The following is a 19,351-nucleotide window of genomic DNA, read 5'->3' on the forward strand; positions in this document are numbered from 1 at the left end:
TCACTGATTTCCAAGAGGCGGCCACCACCCTGCTTTCTCCAAACTACCCCCTGCATCCCCTTGTGAGTGCTGCCAACACCTAAAAACCTACATCTCTCAGGGGACTCCTGGATCAGAATCCTCTGCATTTTCATTCTGGCAGCTGTTAAAATTCAGTGTATCATAGAATCAGGTTACTTCTTCCAGCTGAGAGATCCCAGGCAGAACCCACAGCCAGACTCTGAAACAACTTTTCACGCCCCATTTTTTAAATGACAGATGCTGTCACATGTTTGTCACAAGATTTCCAGGACTTAGTTTTTCTAGAATAGCTTTCCACCACTATATGACAGGGCCTGTGGGCTCATGTAGCAGGATCCTGTATTGTGTTCAACTACACTCTGAAGAAAAACATTTTATTGCTATGGAAAATTTTGTTTTTGTGCTTCTCAAGTCTTGCCAAGTCTCTTAATGTGGATATTTCTTCGGAGATGGAAGCCAGAAGAACTCTTTGGTTATTCAGATACAAAATACAAAGACTGTTTATTTGGGAGCAGCCCTGGCTTTCTTCATAAATACATTTTGTAGGGTGATGGCCTACAAATAATTGAAAGGGAAAACCATCTGTACAGACTGTAACTTCATAAAAGAAGAAAAAGCAAACAAAAAAACACAGTGCTCCAGTATCTGTAGGAGAAACAGTTGGTTTTATACTCACCAGAATGGCTTGAGTGAAGCTGAAGTTGGGAATAATGTGATTTTCACACATGGTACTGGTTTGGTGTGAAATCCCATGCCCACTTTAAAAAAGTGTAATTTAGCTTTGGTTTCTTTCATTCTTTAGAAGACATCTTTGGGTTTCTTAAGCATCAGAGGTAATTGAGGATTTAAAATTAGTGGTAGTTTCGAAGTGAATTAAGTTTCCCTGCTCCTAATACACACAGCGGCGGAACACTTATTTCGACTCGCTTTGCTCCCACCCTGAATGCATTTCTAGCTGATGTTGCAAAGAAGCTTCCTCTGGCCTCCCAGAGGGGCTCTCCCGCCCAAGAACAAGTTCCCTCCTTACCCACAAAGTAGCTTGCCTTTTCCCACTGCAGATACACATACACACACACGCACGCACACACGCACGCACGCATCCACACATACAACCTCAGGAGTGATTTGGATTAGACGACAAATAGCACCTCCCAGAGATGGGCACACATGCAGCAGCTGTCAAAAGGAGAAGTCACTTTACTTTCTTTTAAACTTGCAATGTTTGTCTTTATTTTGTTCTTTATATTTTGAAAGTGAAAAGAAATAGTATTGAGTCAATTTCTTTTTGTTTTTTTGTTTTTTTAAATATTTGTTCTATGTATTTACAAGCCTTAAAGTTGCTCTAAAGATTTCAAAAGTATTAAGAGTACTTTTCCCAGGGTAGCACTTTTTTTTAAATTTTTTAAACAATTCTTGGAGTTCTCTGGTCCACAGCATTTCCTTCTGTTCCAAGGTTATGTATGTTTTGATAACTATGGTGATTTTTTTAAAATTTTCTGAAGCAAGCTGAGAGGCAGGCAGAAAGATTTGATGCCAAAAAAAAAAAAAAAAATCTTTCTTACCTTGTTCACCCCAAACCTTCTTAAATCTGGACTAACTACTATGCTTTAAAACAAACGTGAGGTGCATTTGAAGGGGAGGGAAATTTATTTCTCTGCTTTTCTATTATACAAGTTGTTTACAGAAACTGCAAATTAAAAAATTACACTGGCATTTGCAGTCCTTAAAATAAATTAAAAGTTCTCAACTTTTTTTTTTTTTTTTTTTGCTAAACAGATGTGTTTTTTTAAAGTATGAGTCCTTGTTTAAAAAGAAAAGATTAAAACAGAAAATATTTTCTATAAATAATACATGTATTTTGGTTTTAGTGCTCCCGCCCTCAGGTTTGAAGTTTACTTTTTTCCAGTACCTTTTTCCTCCATGATCACCTTTTTTCTCTTTCCCCTCTCCCACTCGTGCACACGTGGGGATTTCTGCGAGAATTGGCCTTGCTGCACTGTGATTGGCGAAGACGTGAAACTTTTTAAAAAAATACTTAAATTGTTTCTTTTGTTTCGTTTTGTGTATTTGAAGCTTTAGTTATCCTCAGACTCCTCTTCTGCTTCCCGCAGCCACGTGAAGAACGCAGTGACAGATTTCAGAGCTACACCCTTCCCATTCTGCTCTGCAGGGTCCTTGCTGCTTTCCCACTTGTAGAAGGCATCCTCGGAGATCACCTCCTCATCATATAGGCAATCAAAAAACATCCGTAGCAAATCTGCAAGGAAGTAAGAATATACCATCAGTGTTGGAGGCGCTATAGTTGTGAAGTAAATTACTGTATTTCCAAGGGATGAATGAATGAATGAATGAATGCACATTAATACCCCTAGCACCCAGTGACAATTCATCATACTCCCTCCTGATAGTGTAATAGCAAAACAACTTGTTTAAAGAACAGGAAAAAAGATTTAAGCAATCTAAATTATTTTTACTGTTATTATTTTGTTCAATTAGAACTATTTTCTGATAATGCTGAGGTGTTTGATATTACATAGTTCTCAAACTATATACTATAAAAATTAAATACAAGGGCACCCGGCTGGCTCAGTCAGTACAGCATGCAACTCCTCATCTCAGGGATGTAAGTTCGAGCCCCAAATTGGGCATAGAGATTACTTAAAAATAAAATCTTGGGGCGCCTGGGTGGCTCAGTCGGTTGAGCGTCCGACTTCAGCTCAGGTCACGATCTCGCGGTCCGTGAGTTCGAGCCCCGCGTCAGGCTCTGGGCTGATGGCCCAGAGCCTGGAGCCTGCTTCTGATTCTGTGTCTCCCTCTCTCTCTGCCCCTCCCCCGTTCATGCTCTGTCTCTCTTTGTCTCAAAAATAAATAAATGTTAAAAAATAAAATAATAAAAATAAAAAAAATAAAATCTTAAAAAAAAAATTAAATATAAGAGTAACAAGTAACTTTACTCTCTTCTCTATACATTTCTCCACTGTTTGAAATTTTACAATAAAAATATATTAATTTTTACAGTTTGGGGAGGAAAAGGCAGAAGGCACTTTTCCCCTTCTAATGTTGTTTTCAAACTGACAGAGTAATAATTTGTATGGAAAATATGGGTAAAAACTATCTCATCTGGATCTTATCCAGAGAAACAAGTCTATTGTTTCCAATGCCCAGACGATCTGAGCAAATGTAATCCTGTTTTGCTTCCACAATGGAAACTTAGCTTATATCATTGTTCAGAAAAAAAGAGAAAGGTGGGGCGCCTGGGTGGCTCAGTCAGTTAAGCATCCGACTGTGGCTCAGGTCATGATCTCATGGTCAGTGAGCTCGAGCCCCACATTGGGCTCTGTGCTGACAGCTCAGAGCCTGGAGCCTGTTTTGGATTCTGTCTCCCTCTCTCTCTGCCCCTCCCCAGCTCACACTCTGTTTTCTGTTTCTCAAAAATGAATACACGTTAAAAAAAATTAAAAAAAAGAGAAGAGAAAATTGGCAGATTTATATATTCTTTATTTTTAATTCCTTCATTACGGGCTCTTAAATGCATTTAAAATCAGCCTCCATTTATATTACTGGAGGGAGGCAATGGCATAAATAATTGATAATAAATATTAGGCTTGGAATGAGTCAGGCTAAAATTTTTCTTTAGATTTATCTTTGTAATTTTATTAATTAAGCTAATACTGAAATTACTTTTCATTCTCTTAACTCTGGTTGGTCTATGGGGAAGTAGAAACAAGTGGCCAGGATTCTACAATGGTGAATCTAGAAATACGCATCTCTCCAGGGATGATTAAAGCTGATAATTATGGGAGATACTTTAATTTGGTTGAGCATACAGCATCAATTTCACCTCTTGAAAAGTTAACAAGTCCTCATCCTGTAAGAACAGAAAAAGGAAGCCATGATGTTAAATGACCCTTCAAGGTCTTGAGAAAGAGAACACAAAGTCAGTTAATTCTCTGATTCAGATTTAGATGATGTCTCTTCAGTTACAGTGTGAGGATGATTTGTTTCAATCTTTTCCTTCATCTCCCAGGGAGAGTCATAAGCACTAGGAAAGAAGGAAAGCCTCAAAAACAAACCCAACCTTAGGAAGTGCCAAAGAATTACTTCAATGTCACCTCTAAAACTGCCCTGTACTACTATACTTTCACAAGTGTCAACTTAATTTTCAAGATTTAATACAATTCAGGGGCTCCTGGGTGGCTCAGTCTGTTAAGCATCCAACTCTTGATTTTGGCTCAGGTCACGATCTCACAGTTCATGACATCAAGCCCCACATCGGGTTCTGCGTTGAGTAGAACCTGCCTGGGATTCTCTCTCTGCATTTTCCCTGTGCTCTCTTTCTCTCTCTCAAAATAAATAAACTTAAAAAAAAAAAAAGATTTAATATATTTCAGTTACTTTACCAGTATCACTAAGACTTGGTGGTTCAGGTTACCTCACGTGTCTGGTTAGCAAAGAATCATAACCCTAAAGTGAAAACTAGTCCAGAACACCTTAATGTCTTTGTTGGGTGTCTGAGGATTCTGAAGAAATATCATCCTTTTTCATTACTAAGACCTGTGTCAAAGAAGGTGAAAGACTGTAATGCATGTATGCTAACACCGAGATGCTCTAGACCTGCCTTGTCTAACAGGGTAGCCACTAACCATGGGGTTATTTACACTTAAATTAAATAACATTTAAAATTAAGCTCCTTAGTCACAACAGCCAGATCCAAGTGCCTAAGTGAATACTGCTCAGTACAGACACATTTCCATCACTGAAGAAAGTATTCTTAAGCAGACCTGCCCTAGAATAAGGATTCAATTTCTAATATAAACTAGTTTTCTTATTTCGACTTTCTCATAAAAGTCAAGTACCCCAAAATTCAGGTTTATTAAAGTTGTTGGTTAAGTGAGTTTTTGTTAGTAGTGATTCTTCCATTAATCACTGTTCATCTCCGAAGTCTTGCCCTGGATAAATCTAACCCACAGGTTAGGTGAATTGTAAGAAGAGGTCATAAGCTTACTGGCAGGTTGATCAAGTTTTACTATTGATGCTTGTAGTGCATAAAGTGCTTGCAGTTCCTTCTCCGTATCTGAGTCTAGGTACTTGAGTAAGATCGGCACTCTCTGCTTGATAACAGCAGTGTCCACTCGGAAGGTAGAACAGTCGGCTAGAGGCAATACAAGAACTAAGCGTTACATTTAGGAGTTAACACGTAGCCATTTTGAATTTTCTGAGTTGATAAGGCATGTGACTACAAGGAAAGCAGAAGTAAAGGAGTCCAAGGAAAAGATTTTGAAATCTAAGATATTCTGAAATTACAAATGGGACATTCTTTCTGAAATAATTAAAATACATGGCGGGGGGATGTATTTTGAGTGCTGCACTCCCTAAAAACTAGTGCACCCAATTCTTTATCTTTAATCGTAATGAAATAGGGACAGTGATTTTGTGACATTCCAAATTACAAAAGAAACATTAAAAAGGGGATCAAAGGGACAGTGCAAATCTTTTCAGAAGGGTAAAACAACCATTTTACTATTTCTAGGAGGGTGACGACTAACTGTGACAGTGGAAAACAACACATACAATCTAGGCCTTTTAGGGAAAAGGCACAAGAAAAAGAGGCTGAGGAAAGTGTCCTCAGTGCCAAGAAGCAGAAGGTTTTATTTCCTTTCTAAGTTAGCACTAGGACACAACTGTGTTTTTAAAAGCAGCTTTTATACTTTCCAACAGTGATTTTAAAACACCAAAGTTTTACTGTTCCACTGATACTGGAAATGACTTAAGATGTTTTTATAAAGACTTTCTATTAGCTTGTTATTTACCTCATTGAAGACCTAACATTGTAAAAACATTCATCTGACAGAAAATCTTAAATTATAATTCCGAAGCTATCTTCTAAAATGATGACAGACCTGAAATTCTGAACAAATTTTGAGCTAATGGATTTTTTTCCCACTGCAGTGAAAGAAATGTGAATTTCTATCTGAGGCTAGATAGATGATCTCACTCAATACTGTTAAATACGACATGCAGCTAGAAATACGTAGGGTTTCTACCAATCGTAATCCTAACTACCTATGTAATTAACATTCAGTGACACTGTCTTATCATAAGACATAAAGGTCAACATAAAGCAAAAGAAACAACTGGTGTTTTCTTTTCTCATATATGTATTTATATAAAAAAGCTTTTCTGTTGCAATTAGTCCTTTGTTGATATTAGGTTAGAATATTCAACCCATTCGTTATAACTCTTGAATGGAAGACGGAGGAGGCTTTGCATACTGGAGGTGAAAGGTAAAGGCAAAGAAAAATACAACAGAGTAGGAAACAGCCCAAGCAGCATGCACCCGTTTCTGTTGAATTGAAGAATACAAGGCATATGGTAGCTGCTCAGATCTGGGCTCTCTACAGGCACAGCAGCTATGCATCCCCCTGCTTGAGAAAGTCGGCCACTGTAGACAGAAAGGGTACTCATGCACAGGGAAAACTTTGAAGACAATATAAACTCAGACCCATGTCATCAACAGTTAACATACTGGGGATTTAGATGTTAAGAGCTGTCTTCAGAGATGTTACTTACCTATAATAGCTGCTTTACAAACAGCTGTCATTAAAGCTCTAAGGAATGTAGGTGAACTCATCTGGCTTTCATCTAAATTAGCCTGAAATCAAAAGTAAATGCAACAGTTAAAGGTACCCTTGCACATCAGAGAAATACATCCCCCTAAACCAGGCTTCATCTGGCACTAGGGGTAGATGGGGTCGCATTCAACCTTCTTGTAAAAATTAATCTTCTGATTCATTGGAAAATACTTGGGCTACTACCAGTTCTGTCCGAAAATGTTCTCAGTAGAAGCATTTAATTTTCAAGGAGCTCACTGCTGCCTATACTTTGCTGATTCAATTATATAGTGCTGTGTACTATGCACATTTGGAACTACAACCATTTAAAAACATTTTTCTTCCTCAATAAATAATCCCTATTAAGATTAATTCTATCAGAACGTATAAATTTGAAAGCATTACACCACACCATAGTGTGTGTTAAGGACTTTTCTGAATAGTGTAATCATTTTTAGATGTGCTAACATTGCTTTTTGATCTTAATTTTAATGTGAACTAGAGATCAAACTCAAGCATCGTCTCGAATCCTTCAGGTGGTGAGAAAACTGTTCATCTTTTCTAAGGATGGCAGAAAAAATGTACTTAGAGATAAGTTGAGTAAATGGGCCTCAAATTTGGTTTTTAGTTTATTTCTCTTAAGATCTTCTTAAAAAAGAAAAAAAAAGATCCTATCTTCTTGCTATAAAACACTGTATAAACCGTATGAGTACCAAAAGGAAAACAAACAAAAGGAGACATTTTCTAGGCAGGTATTTCATACATTTTCCAGAGTTTATGTTCCTTATGCCTGTGAAGAATGAATGCTTGTGTCAGCTTCTTTTAATAGCACAGCATACTATTTTCCACTGGAAGGGTCAGCCTTAAAATGACTGGCCAGGAAAAAAAATTAGGGTGTCATTATAAACCTCTGTGTCATAAAGTGAAGAATTTCAAAGATATTGGGAGATCAGTTAAATGTTTGTGAATTGTAAAACTGACACAGATTAACGAGCAGGTCTCTCTTTGTCGAATGCCTAACTTTGAATATCACTTGGTGAGAGCAGAGAGGGGTTAACGAGTCCGATGGCCAGCTCTGCAGGACACCAGCCGCTCTCTGCACGTGGAGGGCTGTGTTACAGGAAGAGGTTTCATTACCAATCTTTTCCAAGAGAACAGAAACATGTGGTGCCACTGCTAACAGCTGAGGATAGGGACAGGATGGGGCAAATGCCACATATAAAAGATTTGATGATTTATGTGTTATATAGTGGGTTACTGGTTTACACCTCTTAAAAAAAAAACAACAACTTTATTCAGACTGAAGCCAGACTGGTCTAGGCCCTGACATTACTTTTGCAAAGTCTGAACAATCATTTTTGAAGAACAAGTGAGAGAATAAAAACACACCGTTACTTGTTGGCTCAACAGTACTTTATAAACAGGCTGACAGAGCTATTTCAAGTACTGAGTATCATTTGAAATTCCCAAATACTCAGATTTCAAGTAGAGTCTGAAAAAAATTAACAAACTGCGGGGCACCTGGGTGGCTCAGTCGGTTAAGCATCTGACTTCAGCTCAAGTCATGATCTCACGGTTTGTGAGTTCGAGCCCCATGATGGGCTCTGTGCTGACAGCCCGGAGCCTGGAGCCTGCTTCGGATTCTGTGTCTCCTCCTCTCTCTGTCCCTCCCCCACTTGTGCTCTGTCTCTCTCTCAAAAATAAATAAATGTAAAAAAAAAAAAACAAAAAAACAACAACAAAAAAAAAACAAATTGCATATGTCTTCCACCATATAAAGCTAAATATTGTAATTCTAATATTCAAGAATAGAATAGACCTGAAGAATAATGTCAGAAACACTTCAGATTAAGCAAAGATGTTAACGAAAATGGGCAAGAACAAGAAGAAAGATGGGTTTGCTAACCAGGTTAGATTAAGGAAAATCAGATTTACATAATACTGGTACCAAACACAGAGTGACAAATCTTTTCATGTATTGTGAGCTCAGCTACTATTGCATTTTTGTTTGCTCCCTCCTTTTTGAAAGTCTTTATTAGTATAATTTACATTCAGTGAAATTTACCCTTTGTCTTCTCTTTAAGGAGAATACTTGTTGGTCTAGAATAGGCAGAATAATGATATAAAAAAGTGAAGCCCAACATAAATGAAGAGGTGGAAATAGTATCATTTTGCAATACATGAAAACATAAAAGACCAAATGGCTGAAATGAGGGTGATCTATGAAAAATCATGGCGAGAGAGAATAATGTTAAATATGTAAACACTAACTTGATTTCTAAAATTGAAAATAAGGCATGTCAATAACATACCAGAAAGCCAGATGCCGATTCTATGCTAACTTCTGCAACAATGGGTTAAAAGTCTTAGAGAGGAAAGAGATGGTTACACCAAGAGGAATAAATAAGTAAGTACGTGAAAAACAAGAGATGCTAAACCAACCTGCAATCCTTTTCTGATTTGGTTAGTATAAGGTAGCTCAGAAAGATATAAGCATACATTCTCTGGACTTCAGCAAGGTATTTGACAAATTATTTAATGATAACTGTCCCCTCATGGGCATGGTGAAAAGGTGAAATAGACAGCAGAATGATGTGAAATAATAAACAGGTTAACGACACCCATGGGATTGGGGGTGGGATCTTGTCCCCAAAAGGATGCTACTTTGTCCCCGGCCCTACCCCATTCACACATTTTGCCCCTAACTTGGATGAGGTTAAAGTTGGCATACTAATGAATGCATGGGGGATACAAAGTGAAAAAGATGGCAAGGAAATTTTATGAACAAGTCAGAATCTAAAATGTCCTGACAGACAAAAACTTGTATCTAATTTAAGAAGATGAACATAAGCAGCAATAAATTTTAAAAGCTCCATTCTGGTTCAAAAACCAATGCGGTAAGCTCCAGATGGGAGAGATGACTCAACTGTTAGAATATAAAAGAATGGGTACTATATGACTGAAAGAGCAATCTGAGTTCAGTGTGGTGAGCCTGCCAAAAGCAAAGAGTCCAAAACAAAAAAGGCAACAGCACTGCCTAACTCCGAATGTTGGATCACATCTGGCAATCGTGCTCAATTTGCACATGTCACTTGTGAGAGGGATATTGAAAATCCAGGCTATGTTTGGATAAGGGTAACCAGATGAAGGGGTGGATATTAAGATTTCAAGAAAGGATGAAAGAACCTAGAGAGAGAGACAGGGATATAACAATAAACTATTACAATTAATTAAAAGATTCCCAGCTGGGTGACAGAATAGATTTATCTTATAGGGACATGGAGGAAAACTGATTAAAAAAACCCTTTAAACTAGGGGTGCCTGGTTGGCTCAGTTGGAAGAACATGTGACTCTTGATCTCAGAGCCATTAATTTGAGCCCCATGTTGGGAGTAGAGATTACTTAAAAAAATAATTTAGGGGCGCCTGGGTTGCTCAGTTGCTTAAGTGTCCAACTTTGGCTCAGGTGACGATCTCGCAGTTCGTGTCTGAGCCCTGAGTTGGGCTCTGTGCTAACAGCTCAGAGCCTGGAACCTGCTTTGGATTCTGTCTCCCTCTTTCTCTCTGTCCCTCCCCCACTCATGTTCTTTCTCTCTCTCAAAAAGAAACATTAAAAATTTTTTAAAAAATCTAAAAATAGTAAGAAGAAATCTATAAACACAAACAAAACCCCCAAATTATCAGAAACTTCATTTTTTTCTCAATGTCTGAGAGAGGATAAAGAAACAACCCATTTACAAGGACTACAAAAGAGGTTTTATACAAGAGGGAGGGGACATTAGCCCTCCATGGCTTTCTTTCAACTTGGATTATTTTATGATCCCATGGAAAATGTGTACAAATAAAATATACTTATATAAACAAGAATTACTAAAGGAATGCAGTACCAGATTTAAAAAGAGACATGATCAATAGATTCCACAAAGTAAGGTTCAAAATTTTCAGAAGGAAGCATTAATATGAAGATGAAAGCCAACACAATTCATAATAATTACATATTGTTTACTGATTTTATCCAAAATATTATTTAAAATGCAAGCACATTTAGAAAAAAAATTTATATTTTGAATAGTAAAATGTAGGGTATATCCCGAACTAATGAGATCCAGAAAAATGGCTTCTGTCTTGAATAGTTTTACTTGCCTTCCTAAAGGCTGTAAATCTTGTTAAGAATAAAAAAAGTCTTATAGTTTCAAATACACATAGATGAAAACATAAAACCGAACTCCATTAAAGTTAAATACTCCTATGAAGTGAAAGAGAAGGTATAGGCATACTTGGTTTATTGCGCTTCGCTTTACTGTACTTCAGTGATACTGTACTTTTTATAAAGTGAAGGTTGATGGCAAACCTGTATCAAGAAATTCTAAGGGTGCCATCCATTTTTCCAACAGTAGTCGCTCACTTCGGGTCTCTGTGTCACATTTTGGTAACTCTCACAGTATTTCAAACATTTTTATTATGATTGTATTTGTTACAATGACCTGTCATCACCGATGATGACTCACTGAAAGCTCAGATGATGGTTAGCATTTGTATAGCAATAAAGTACTTTTTAAGGTATTATATACATTTTTAAAAGATATAATGTTATTGCACACTTAGCAGACTACAGTATTGTGTGAACATCACTTTTACATGCACTGGGAAAACAAAACATTCATTTGACTCGCTTTATTGCACTATTCGTTTAATTGTGTTCAGTCTGGAACGGAAGGAACCCTCACTATCTGTGAGATAAGCCTGTATGTGAATTAAAGGGATCCCACAAAAATCTTTCTTGCAGAGATATCAGGGAAGATGACATAATCTCTATACCTCTACCCAGTCAAAGATCTGTTCATCATTTGCTTTGTCTTCAATAATGAGTTTCTCGAGTCGCTTATATAGCTCTTCAGCAGAGAGTTCTTTTTTTGAAAGTGCTTCAGAGGAACAGGAACTGTCAGACTCTATAAAGTCCAACTTCTGAAACATAAAATGTTATATGTATTAATATAAGTCAGTATTAGTAACACCCTGAGAGGAAAACAAAGTCATGGGCTATATCTTCTATTTTACACGGGATCGAAATGATCAGTAGAAGCCAATTTTTATTTATAGTTCTGAAAGATTATTACTCCACTATCTTTCTTGAATATTTCTCCAACTTTTTATACTGTCTATCTCAGATTCTCTTTAAAAACAACAAATCAACAAAACCCCGAGAATTATCTCTGTGGCTACGACCACCTCCAAATCATTCTGAGCTTCAGTCTTGCTCTCAGCAGTGATATAGCTCTAAGGCAGGGCAGGATTACTAGTTAAATTACAACTTAATTCCTTCTGTAGCCTATGGTTTAGTATCAGCACTGCCACAGAACCACTGTCAAAAATCTAATTTTGGTTATGTCCTTCAAACACCATTGTGATCCAAGTAAGAGAAATGAGACCACATTGTAAAATTCCTGAACACAGTGTATTGTAGGGAGGACAATAAAAATGAAGGGTTTGGGGTGCCTGGGTGGCTCAGTTGGTTAAGCGTCCGACTTCGGCTCAGGTCATGATCTCGCAGCCTGTGAGTTCGAGCCTCGCATCGGGCTCTGTGCTGACAGCTCGGGGCCTGGAACCTGCTTCAGATTCTGTGTCTCCCTCTCTCTCTGGCCCTTCCCCTCTCAAGCTCTGTCTCTTTCTCTCTCTCTCTCAAAAATAAATAAACATTAAAAAAAAAAAAAGATAAAAAATAAAAGGGTTTTATCAGTATTGCATGAAACATCGTTTTCCCACACAAATCATTCAATTTCAAAGGACTGAATATTCTGGAAGGGAGAATGACTGTAAATATGTAGTTACTTCAATGAACCACATCATCATGGCCTGTGTGAGTCTAACCCAGTGCAGAAATGCCTTCGCCTCAGCCTTCAGAGGACCAACCACACACCGTTAACAGCATGCGGCGGGCAGGCATCGGGGCCCCTGGAAGCACCCTACACACATGCAGAGAGCTCTTCAGCCCTGTGAGGAGCACTGGCTTCACTGTTCCCGTCCTCAGATCCTGGTAGCCCAAGGCTACTCTCACTTTGTTCTTAAATACCTGAGAAGAGTTATTTGACTATTGTCTCACATCCATGACAATGGCCCTGAAAAGCATAAACACAAGTGTACATGCTTTCAAATTCTCCCAGAACACTGGCTCACTCTACCATGTCTGTAAGTCTTAGGCCCCACAAGAAGCAGCTTGATGGAGCACAGATATGTGGACTCTAGAGTCAGAGATGGGGGTGAGGTTGGGGGTGAGGGATGGAGGTACAATTCCAACTCAGCCACTTCTACCAGGAGAACCTATCCTGAGGTGGGAAGACCACCACCAACCTCAGTCAACTCCAAGGGCTCAATGACTAAACATGTGCACTGCACTGGGCACCAACAGGGCTCCAGGAACATACGTCTGGTAGGTAGTGGTAGGTCACCCACTAACCTGAAAGGAAAAGCCCCTTCCCAGCAGGGACCACTCACTGTTTCCACTGCAAAACACAGTGCTGCTCACACACCAATCTCAGCTTCTTTTATGATCCTGATGCCAGTGGTACAAAGTATAAGCATCTCAGTTGCTCCCATTGTACTTACACATGGGCAAAAAAAATTCACAGACATGACATACCAAATTTTCCAGGAGGTAATTTAATCCTGAATTGAAAACCATCTGACCACAGGACACATCTAAAGAAAGACAACTCAAAGGGTTATGGGAAGAGCTATCTCTTCATTTAATAGAAAAATTAAAAAATCAAAAAAAAAAAAAAAAAAAAAAAGAATAAAAAAAGATCTCTAATTGGGGCACCTTGGTGGATCAGTCGGTTAAACGTCCGACTTTGGCTCAGGTCATGATCTCGCAGTCAGTGAGTTCCAGCCTCGCACTGAGCTGAGAGCTCAGAGCCTAGAACCTGCTTTGGATTCTGTCCTTCTGTCTGTCTGTCTGTCTGTCTCTGTCTCTGTATCTCCCCCACCTGCATGTGCACTCTCTCTCTCTCTCTCTCTCTCAAAAATAAACATTAAAAAAAAAAACACATAGAAAAACTCCAATTATGTAACTGCTATTATACAAAAAATCTTCTCAGGGCGCCTGGGTGGCTCAGTTGGTTAAAAGTCCGACTCTTGATTTCGGCTCAGGTCATGATCTCACAGTTGGTGAGATCGAGCCCGGCACGGGGCTCTGCGCAGAGCCTGATTGGGATTCTCAACCTTCAGATGACTAAATTTTTGACAGTCCTTCTGCAGTAAGAATATTTTAGGTGGTGGTCACACAACATTGTGAATACAGTAAATGCCACTGAATTATACAATTTAAAATGGTTAACTGGAAAAAAAAATAAAATGGCTAACTGGATGTTATAGGAATTTCACCTCAATTTTTAAAAAATAATATTTTATGGGGCGCCTGGGTGGCTCAGTCAGTTAAACATCATCCATCCGACTCTTGATTTCGTCTCAGGTCATGATCTCAGGGTTTGTGAGTTTGAGCCCTGCATCGGGTTCCACATTGACAGCACAGAGCTTACTTGGGACTCACTCTCTCCCTATGTCCCTCATACCCTGCTCATGCTCTCTCTCAAAATAAAGAAATAAAACTTAAAATAATTATAATACTTCACTTGAAAATTTGATGATTTTTTATGCCATTCTGATACATGTACATAAAATTATGATTGTACATATATACTATATATCGAAAAAGAATATGTCAGAATTGTTCAATTTTTAGATGGGTAGTTAAAAAAATAATCAAAATTATTGGTAATTCTCAAGGGTATAAGGCAATGTGATATGTAACTATGCTTTACTTTATGAAGCTTCACTATGCAGAAGCCACAGATTAAAATATTAAAGATTATTAGCACGCTTTTCTCTAATAACTTTGAACACTTTGATATATTCCTCCTATACCTTCCCTAGATACACAAAGAAAAAACTACCTTGAATTGTTAAAAAAATTTTTCATCCTATTATGTCTTTACCATTTATTAGCATTTTATTTTCTAAAGTATTTTATTTTTAAATGTTTATTTATTTTTTAAATATTTATTTATTTATTTTTGATAGACAGAGAAAGCATGAGTGGGAGAGGGGCAGAGAGAGAGGGAGACACAGAATCCCAAGCACAGAGCCCCACACAGGGCTTGAACTCACATACCATGAGAACATGACCTGAGCCGAAAACAAGAGTTAGACCTTAACCAACTGAGCCACCCAGGTGCTCCTTGACTTCCATGGTTTCTGATGACAAACTGGCTGTTGGCTCTTACGGAGGATTCTTTGTACATGACAAGTCACTTCTTTCTCGTTGCTGTAAAGATTTTTTTTTTTTTTTGTCTTTGTCTTTCAAAAGTTTTACTGTAAAATATCTCGGAGTAAATCTCATTTGGAGATTTGAGATTATCTTGTTTGGAGTTCACTGAAATTCCTGGATATGTAACTTCTGATCTTTGATCAAATTCGTGAAGTTTTTGGCTATTATATCTTCAAGTATTTTTTCTGCCCCTTCCTCTCTCTTCTCCCTTCTGAGACTCTCTAATGCTCATGTTGTTATGTTTGATGCTGTCCCATAGGTCCCCAGGTGCTGTTCATTATTCTTGATTCCCTTTTCTTTCTGCTCCTCAGACTGAGCAATTTCTTCTTTAAAAGTCTCCTTTATGTGTTTAATGAATTAATTTTCCACTATGTATTATTATAAAGTTTATTTAAGAAAATAAACTATGGGGATTTTATTTTAAAAATTTGGTGATACTCATAATTTCATATAACCATGCTAAAAATTTCATTTCAAAAATTAAAGATGGATTTCCATGGCAGCAACTTAGTGACAAGTCAGTGACTTCTGACCGACTGAGCAATTTCAACTGCTCTATATTCAGGTTTGCTGATTCTTTCTTCTGCCCCATCAAATCTATTGTTGGACCCCTCTAGTGAATTTTTCTTTTCATTTTAGCCATTACAAATTTTTAGTTACAGAATTTCTATTTGGTTCATTTTTATAATTTCTACCTCCTTCTTGAAAGTCCCCATTTGACCATACATCATTCTCCTGATTTCCTTTAGTTCTTTGTCCATGGATTCCATCAGCAATTTGAGCATATAGAAAGCAGTTAATTTAAATTCCTCATCTGGGATGTCCAACGTTTGGGCTTCCTCAGGAATACTTTTTTCTGTCAGTTCTTTTTTCTTGTGAATGAGTCACATTTTCCTGTTTCTTTATATGCTTTCTAATTGTTTTTGTTGACAACTAAACATCTGGAATACTGTAATGTGTAACTCTGGATATCAGATTCTCTCCCTTTGTGAGGGATTGTCAGTGTTGCAGTCATCTGTTTGTTTAGTGAATTTTAGACAAAGACTGCATTCCTTCTTGTGTGTGGTCATTACAGTCTCTCTGATCTGTTATCTCCTCAGACAGCCAGTGACCTGGTAGAAATTTCAGTGAAAGTCTGGATCCAAAGAGAAAAGAGAGGGGTGGGATGGGTGGGACTGCATGCGTGCGTGCGTCTACACACACACACACACACACACACACGCACGCACGCACGCGAACACATTCCATTTCTCTGAATTCCTTGACAGACACCATTCAGGAAACCACTTTGGCCTGAGTAGTTAAAACAATGGGCAGGCCCTGCACTAAACCTTCAGTAAATTGCCAAGCAGATTAAAAGGCACAGCACTGGGGCACCTGGGTGGCTCAGTCGGTTGGATGTCCGACTTTGGCTCAGGTCATGATCTCACCACCCGTGAGTTTTGAGCCCTGCGTCGGGCTCTCTGCTGACAGCTCAGAGCCCGGAGCCTGCTTCAGATTCTATGTCTCCTTCTCTCTCTGCCCCTTGCCCCACTCACACTCTATCTCTCTTTCTCAAAAATAGAAGAAAGACATAAAAAAAAAAAAATTGTTTTTTTAAAGGCATGGCACCAATCTTTTGAGGATAAGGTCTTGATTTCTCAACCTGGCACCAGAAAGGGAGTGCCACCATCTCCCCTGCCACAGGTCTAGGTGCTAATAGCTTCTATGCAAAATACCCAAGTTACTGAAATTTGCAAGATCCTTTTTCATCAAGCATTCCTCTGGTGTTGGTACTGCACAGTTGACTCAACTCCACAATTCCAAAATAGCTGATTCTAACACATCTTGCCAGCTCAATGGTTGTTTCGGTGGAGGGAGGAATTCTGGAGCTGCTTATTTCTTCATCCTCTGTACATCCATACGCTGACTTATGAATCTTACATTATATTCCTGTGATAAGTGCTACTTGGTTGTGATTAATCTTTTAATATAGTGTTGGATTTAATGTGTGAAAATTTTGTTGAAAAACTTTTCTTTGCATTTATTAGGAATAATTGGCCTATTATAGTTTTTTTTCTTGAAATGTCTTTGGTTTTGCTATTAGAGTAACGCTGGCCTCATAGGCCATGAATTGGCAAGTAATCTCTCCTCTTCAGTTTTCTGGAAGAATTCTTTGCAGAACTGGTATTATTTCTTCTTTAGATGTTTGGTAGAATTCAATAGTAAAAACATCAGGGCCTGGAGTTTTCTTTGTGGCAATGTTTTTAACTACTTCAGTGTATCAGATACTCAAGGTTATTCTCAAGTCAGCTCTAGTGATTTGTACCTCCCAAGAAGTTTGTTCATTTCAATTAAGTTGACGTACTTATTGGCATAAAAATTATTCATAAATCCCTCGTATCCATTATTATGTTTAGAAACATTACAACATCACCTCTCTCATTCTACTGGTAACTGATGTCTTCTTTTTAAATTTTGTTTTCACTGATTAGTCTGGCTAGAGATTTCACAATTTTCTTTTCTCGGAGGACCAGCTTTAGAATTCACTCACTGTTCTCTATTGTTTTTTTGTTTCACTGATTTCTACTCTGATCTTTATTACCTCCTTTTTCTATTTCTTTTCAGTTTCATTTACTCTTCCTTTTTTTAATTTCGTAAGGTCAAAAATGAGATCACTGACCTATGACCTTGTTTCTTTTCTAAATTCAGGTGTCCAGTGCTAACAGTTTCATTCCAAGTATTGCTTTTGTGGTATCCCACAAATACTGATATGTTGTGTTTTTCCATTATCAATGAGTCAAATATTTCTTACTGCCTTTTATGATTTCTTTGCGGAGTCATGAGTTATTCAGAAATGTGTTGTTAAGTCTTTAAATATGTGTTGCCCTCATTCTTATTTTTTATTAATTTATTTATCTCTTTTTTGAGTGAAAGTGAGCATGTGTGAGTTGGGGGAGAAGAGAGGAAGGAGGAAGAGAGAGAGAGAATCTCAAGCAGGCTCCGTCCTCACTACAGAGCCTGACACAGGGCTTGATCTCACAACTGTGAGATCGTGACCTGAGCCAAAATCAAATTGGATACTTAACTGACTGAGCCACCCAGGTGCCACTGTTGCCATCATTCTTAAATGTTAGTTTCACTGGAAAGACTATTCTAAATAAACTGATATTCTCTCAACATTTTGCGATTACTCCACCATTTCGGGCTTTCACTGTTGCTACTGCAAATTCTGTTTCTCTATAGGTGACGTACTTCTTTCTAGCTACTTTAAAATCTTTCCTATGTTTTTGATGTTATGCAGTTTCACTGAAATGTAATCACCCTCTGTGGTATACATGTGCTTTCTGTATAGATTCATCTGTTTTATCAGTTCGGAAAAAGTCTCAGCCACAATCTCTTCAAATATTGCCTCTTCTCCATTCCCTCTGTTTTTCCTTCTGGGATTCCAATTAGACATGTTAGACCTTTTCATTTTATCCTTTAAATCTCACAGTATCTCTTAGAAATCTACCTTAGTTTCTTTTCTTCTTCTTTCCAAATTTTCTCAGTCATTTTGACTAGTGTTTGGTTGCTTGCACATTTTTGTGAATTCCTCTTTTTTATACAGTGTTATGTTATATTCTGATTAAGAATTCCATTATTTCATGTCTTTGGGGTCTAAACCTACCATTTCTTGTCTGTTACTCTCATTCATGGTTACTTGTTTCGTCACAGACTAAAATGAACTCTTAAGTGTTAACTATATATTTAGATAATGTTAATTAGTAGCAAATGAAGAGACCTAAGTTGAGCATGTTTTCTCCAAAAAGCATTTTTGTTTGCTTCTTTTGGGAGCCAGGGTAATACTGAACTAGGACCATTTCAACCTCTTCCAACATCTCTGGTAGCATTTACAATGGCATTGAAACAAACAAGCCCCTCATGTATGCTTAGTGCTAAGAGTTCAGGTTTCATCTATGGCTTTTCTCCTCACTCATTTTTTTCCTTAGAAAATGCCTTCACTTTCTATCAGCTCAGCAATGCAAGATAACTTACGTTTTATCTAGGCTCTTATCTTTTGGCAGAAGCACTCCCCAGTGTATCTGGACGATAACCAAAAGGAAGCTAATGTTCATATTAACTTAACACAGTGTGTCTTTACCCAGCTCAATATACTAATTTTCAGATTGTGATCATTTTTTTTTTTTTATTTTTTTTAACCTTTATTTATGTTTGAGACAGAGGGAGACAGAGCATGAATGGGGGAGGGTCAGAGAGAGGGAGACACAGAATCTGAAACAGGCTCCAGGCTCTGAGCTGTCAGCACAGAGCCCGACGCGGGGCTCGAACTCACGGACTGCAAGATCACGACCTGAGCCGAAGTCGGACGCCTAACCGACTGAGCCACCCAGGCGCCCCAGATTGTGATTATTTTG

General features: G+C 38.0%; 1 protein-coding gene across 16 annotated transcripts in view; it reads right to left on the reverse strand.

Annotated features, from left to right (window-relative positions):
* Positions 1-1,855: 1,855 nt before the first annotated feature.
* EIF4G3 (eukaryotic translation initiation factor 4 gamma 3) overlaps positions 1,856-19,351 on the reverse strand; it is a 313,469-nt gene continuing 295,973 nt past the window's right edge. For all 16 annotated transcript variants that reach the window (XM_042998050.1, XM_042998046.1, XM_042998035.1 and 13 more), the window contains 4 exons: positions 11,450-11,596; positions 6,592-6,673; positions 5,027-5,173; positions 1,856-2,278 (listed from right to left, as the gene is read on the reverse strand). In XM_042998050.1, coding sequence (XP_042853984.1) covers positions 2,097-2,278; positions 5,027-5,173; positions 6,592-6,673; positions 11,450-11,596 — 558 coding nt within the window. In that variant the 3' untranslated portion in view covers positions 1,856-2,096. The remainder of the gene's footprint in view (positions 2,279-5,026; positions 5,174-6,591; positions 6,674-11,449; positions 11,597-19,351) is intronic.

Source organism: Panthera tigris, chromosome C1, assembly GCF_018350195.1.
Source record: "Panthera tigris isolate Pti1 chromosome C1, P.tigris_Pti1_mat1.1, whole genome shotgun sequence".
In the NCBI taxonomy this organism is placed as follows: domain Eukaryota; kingdom Metazoa; phylum Chordata; class Mammalia; order Carnivora; family Felidae; genus Panthera; species Panthera tigris.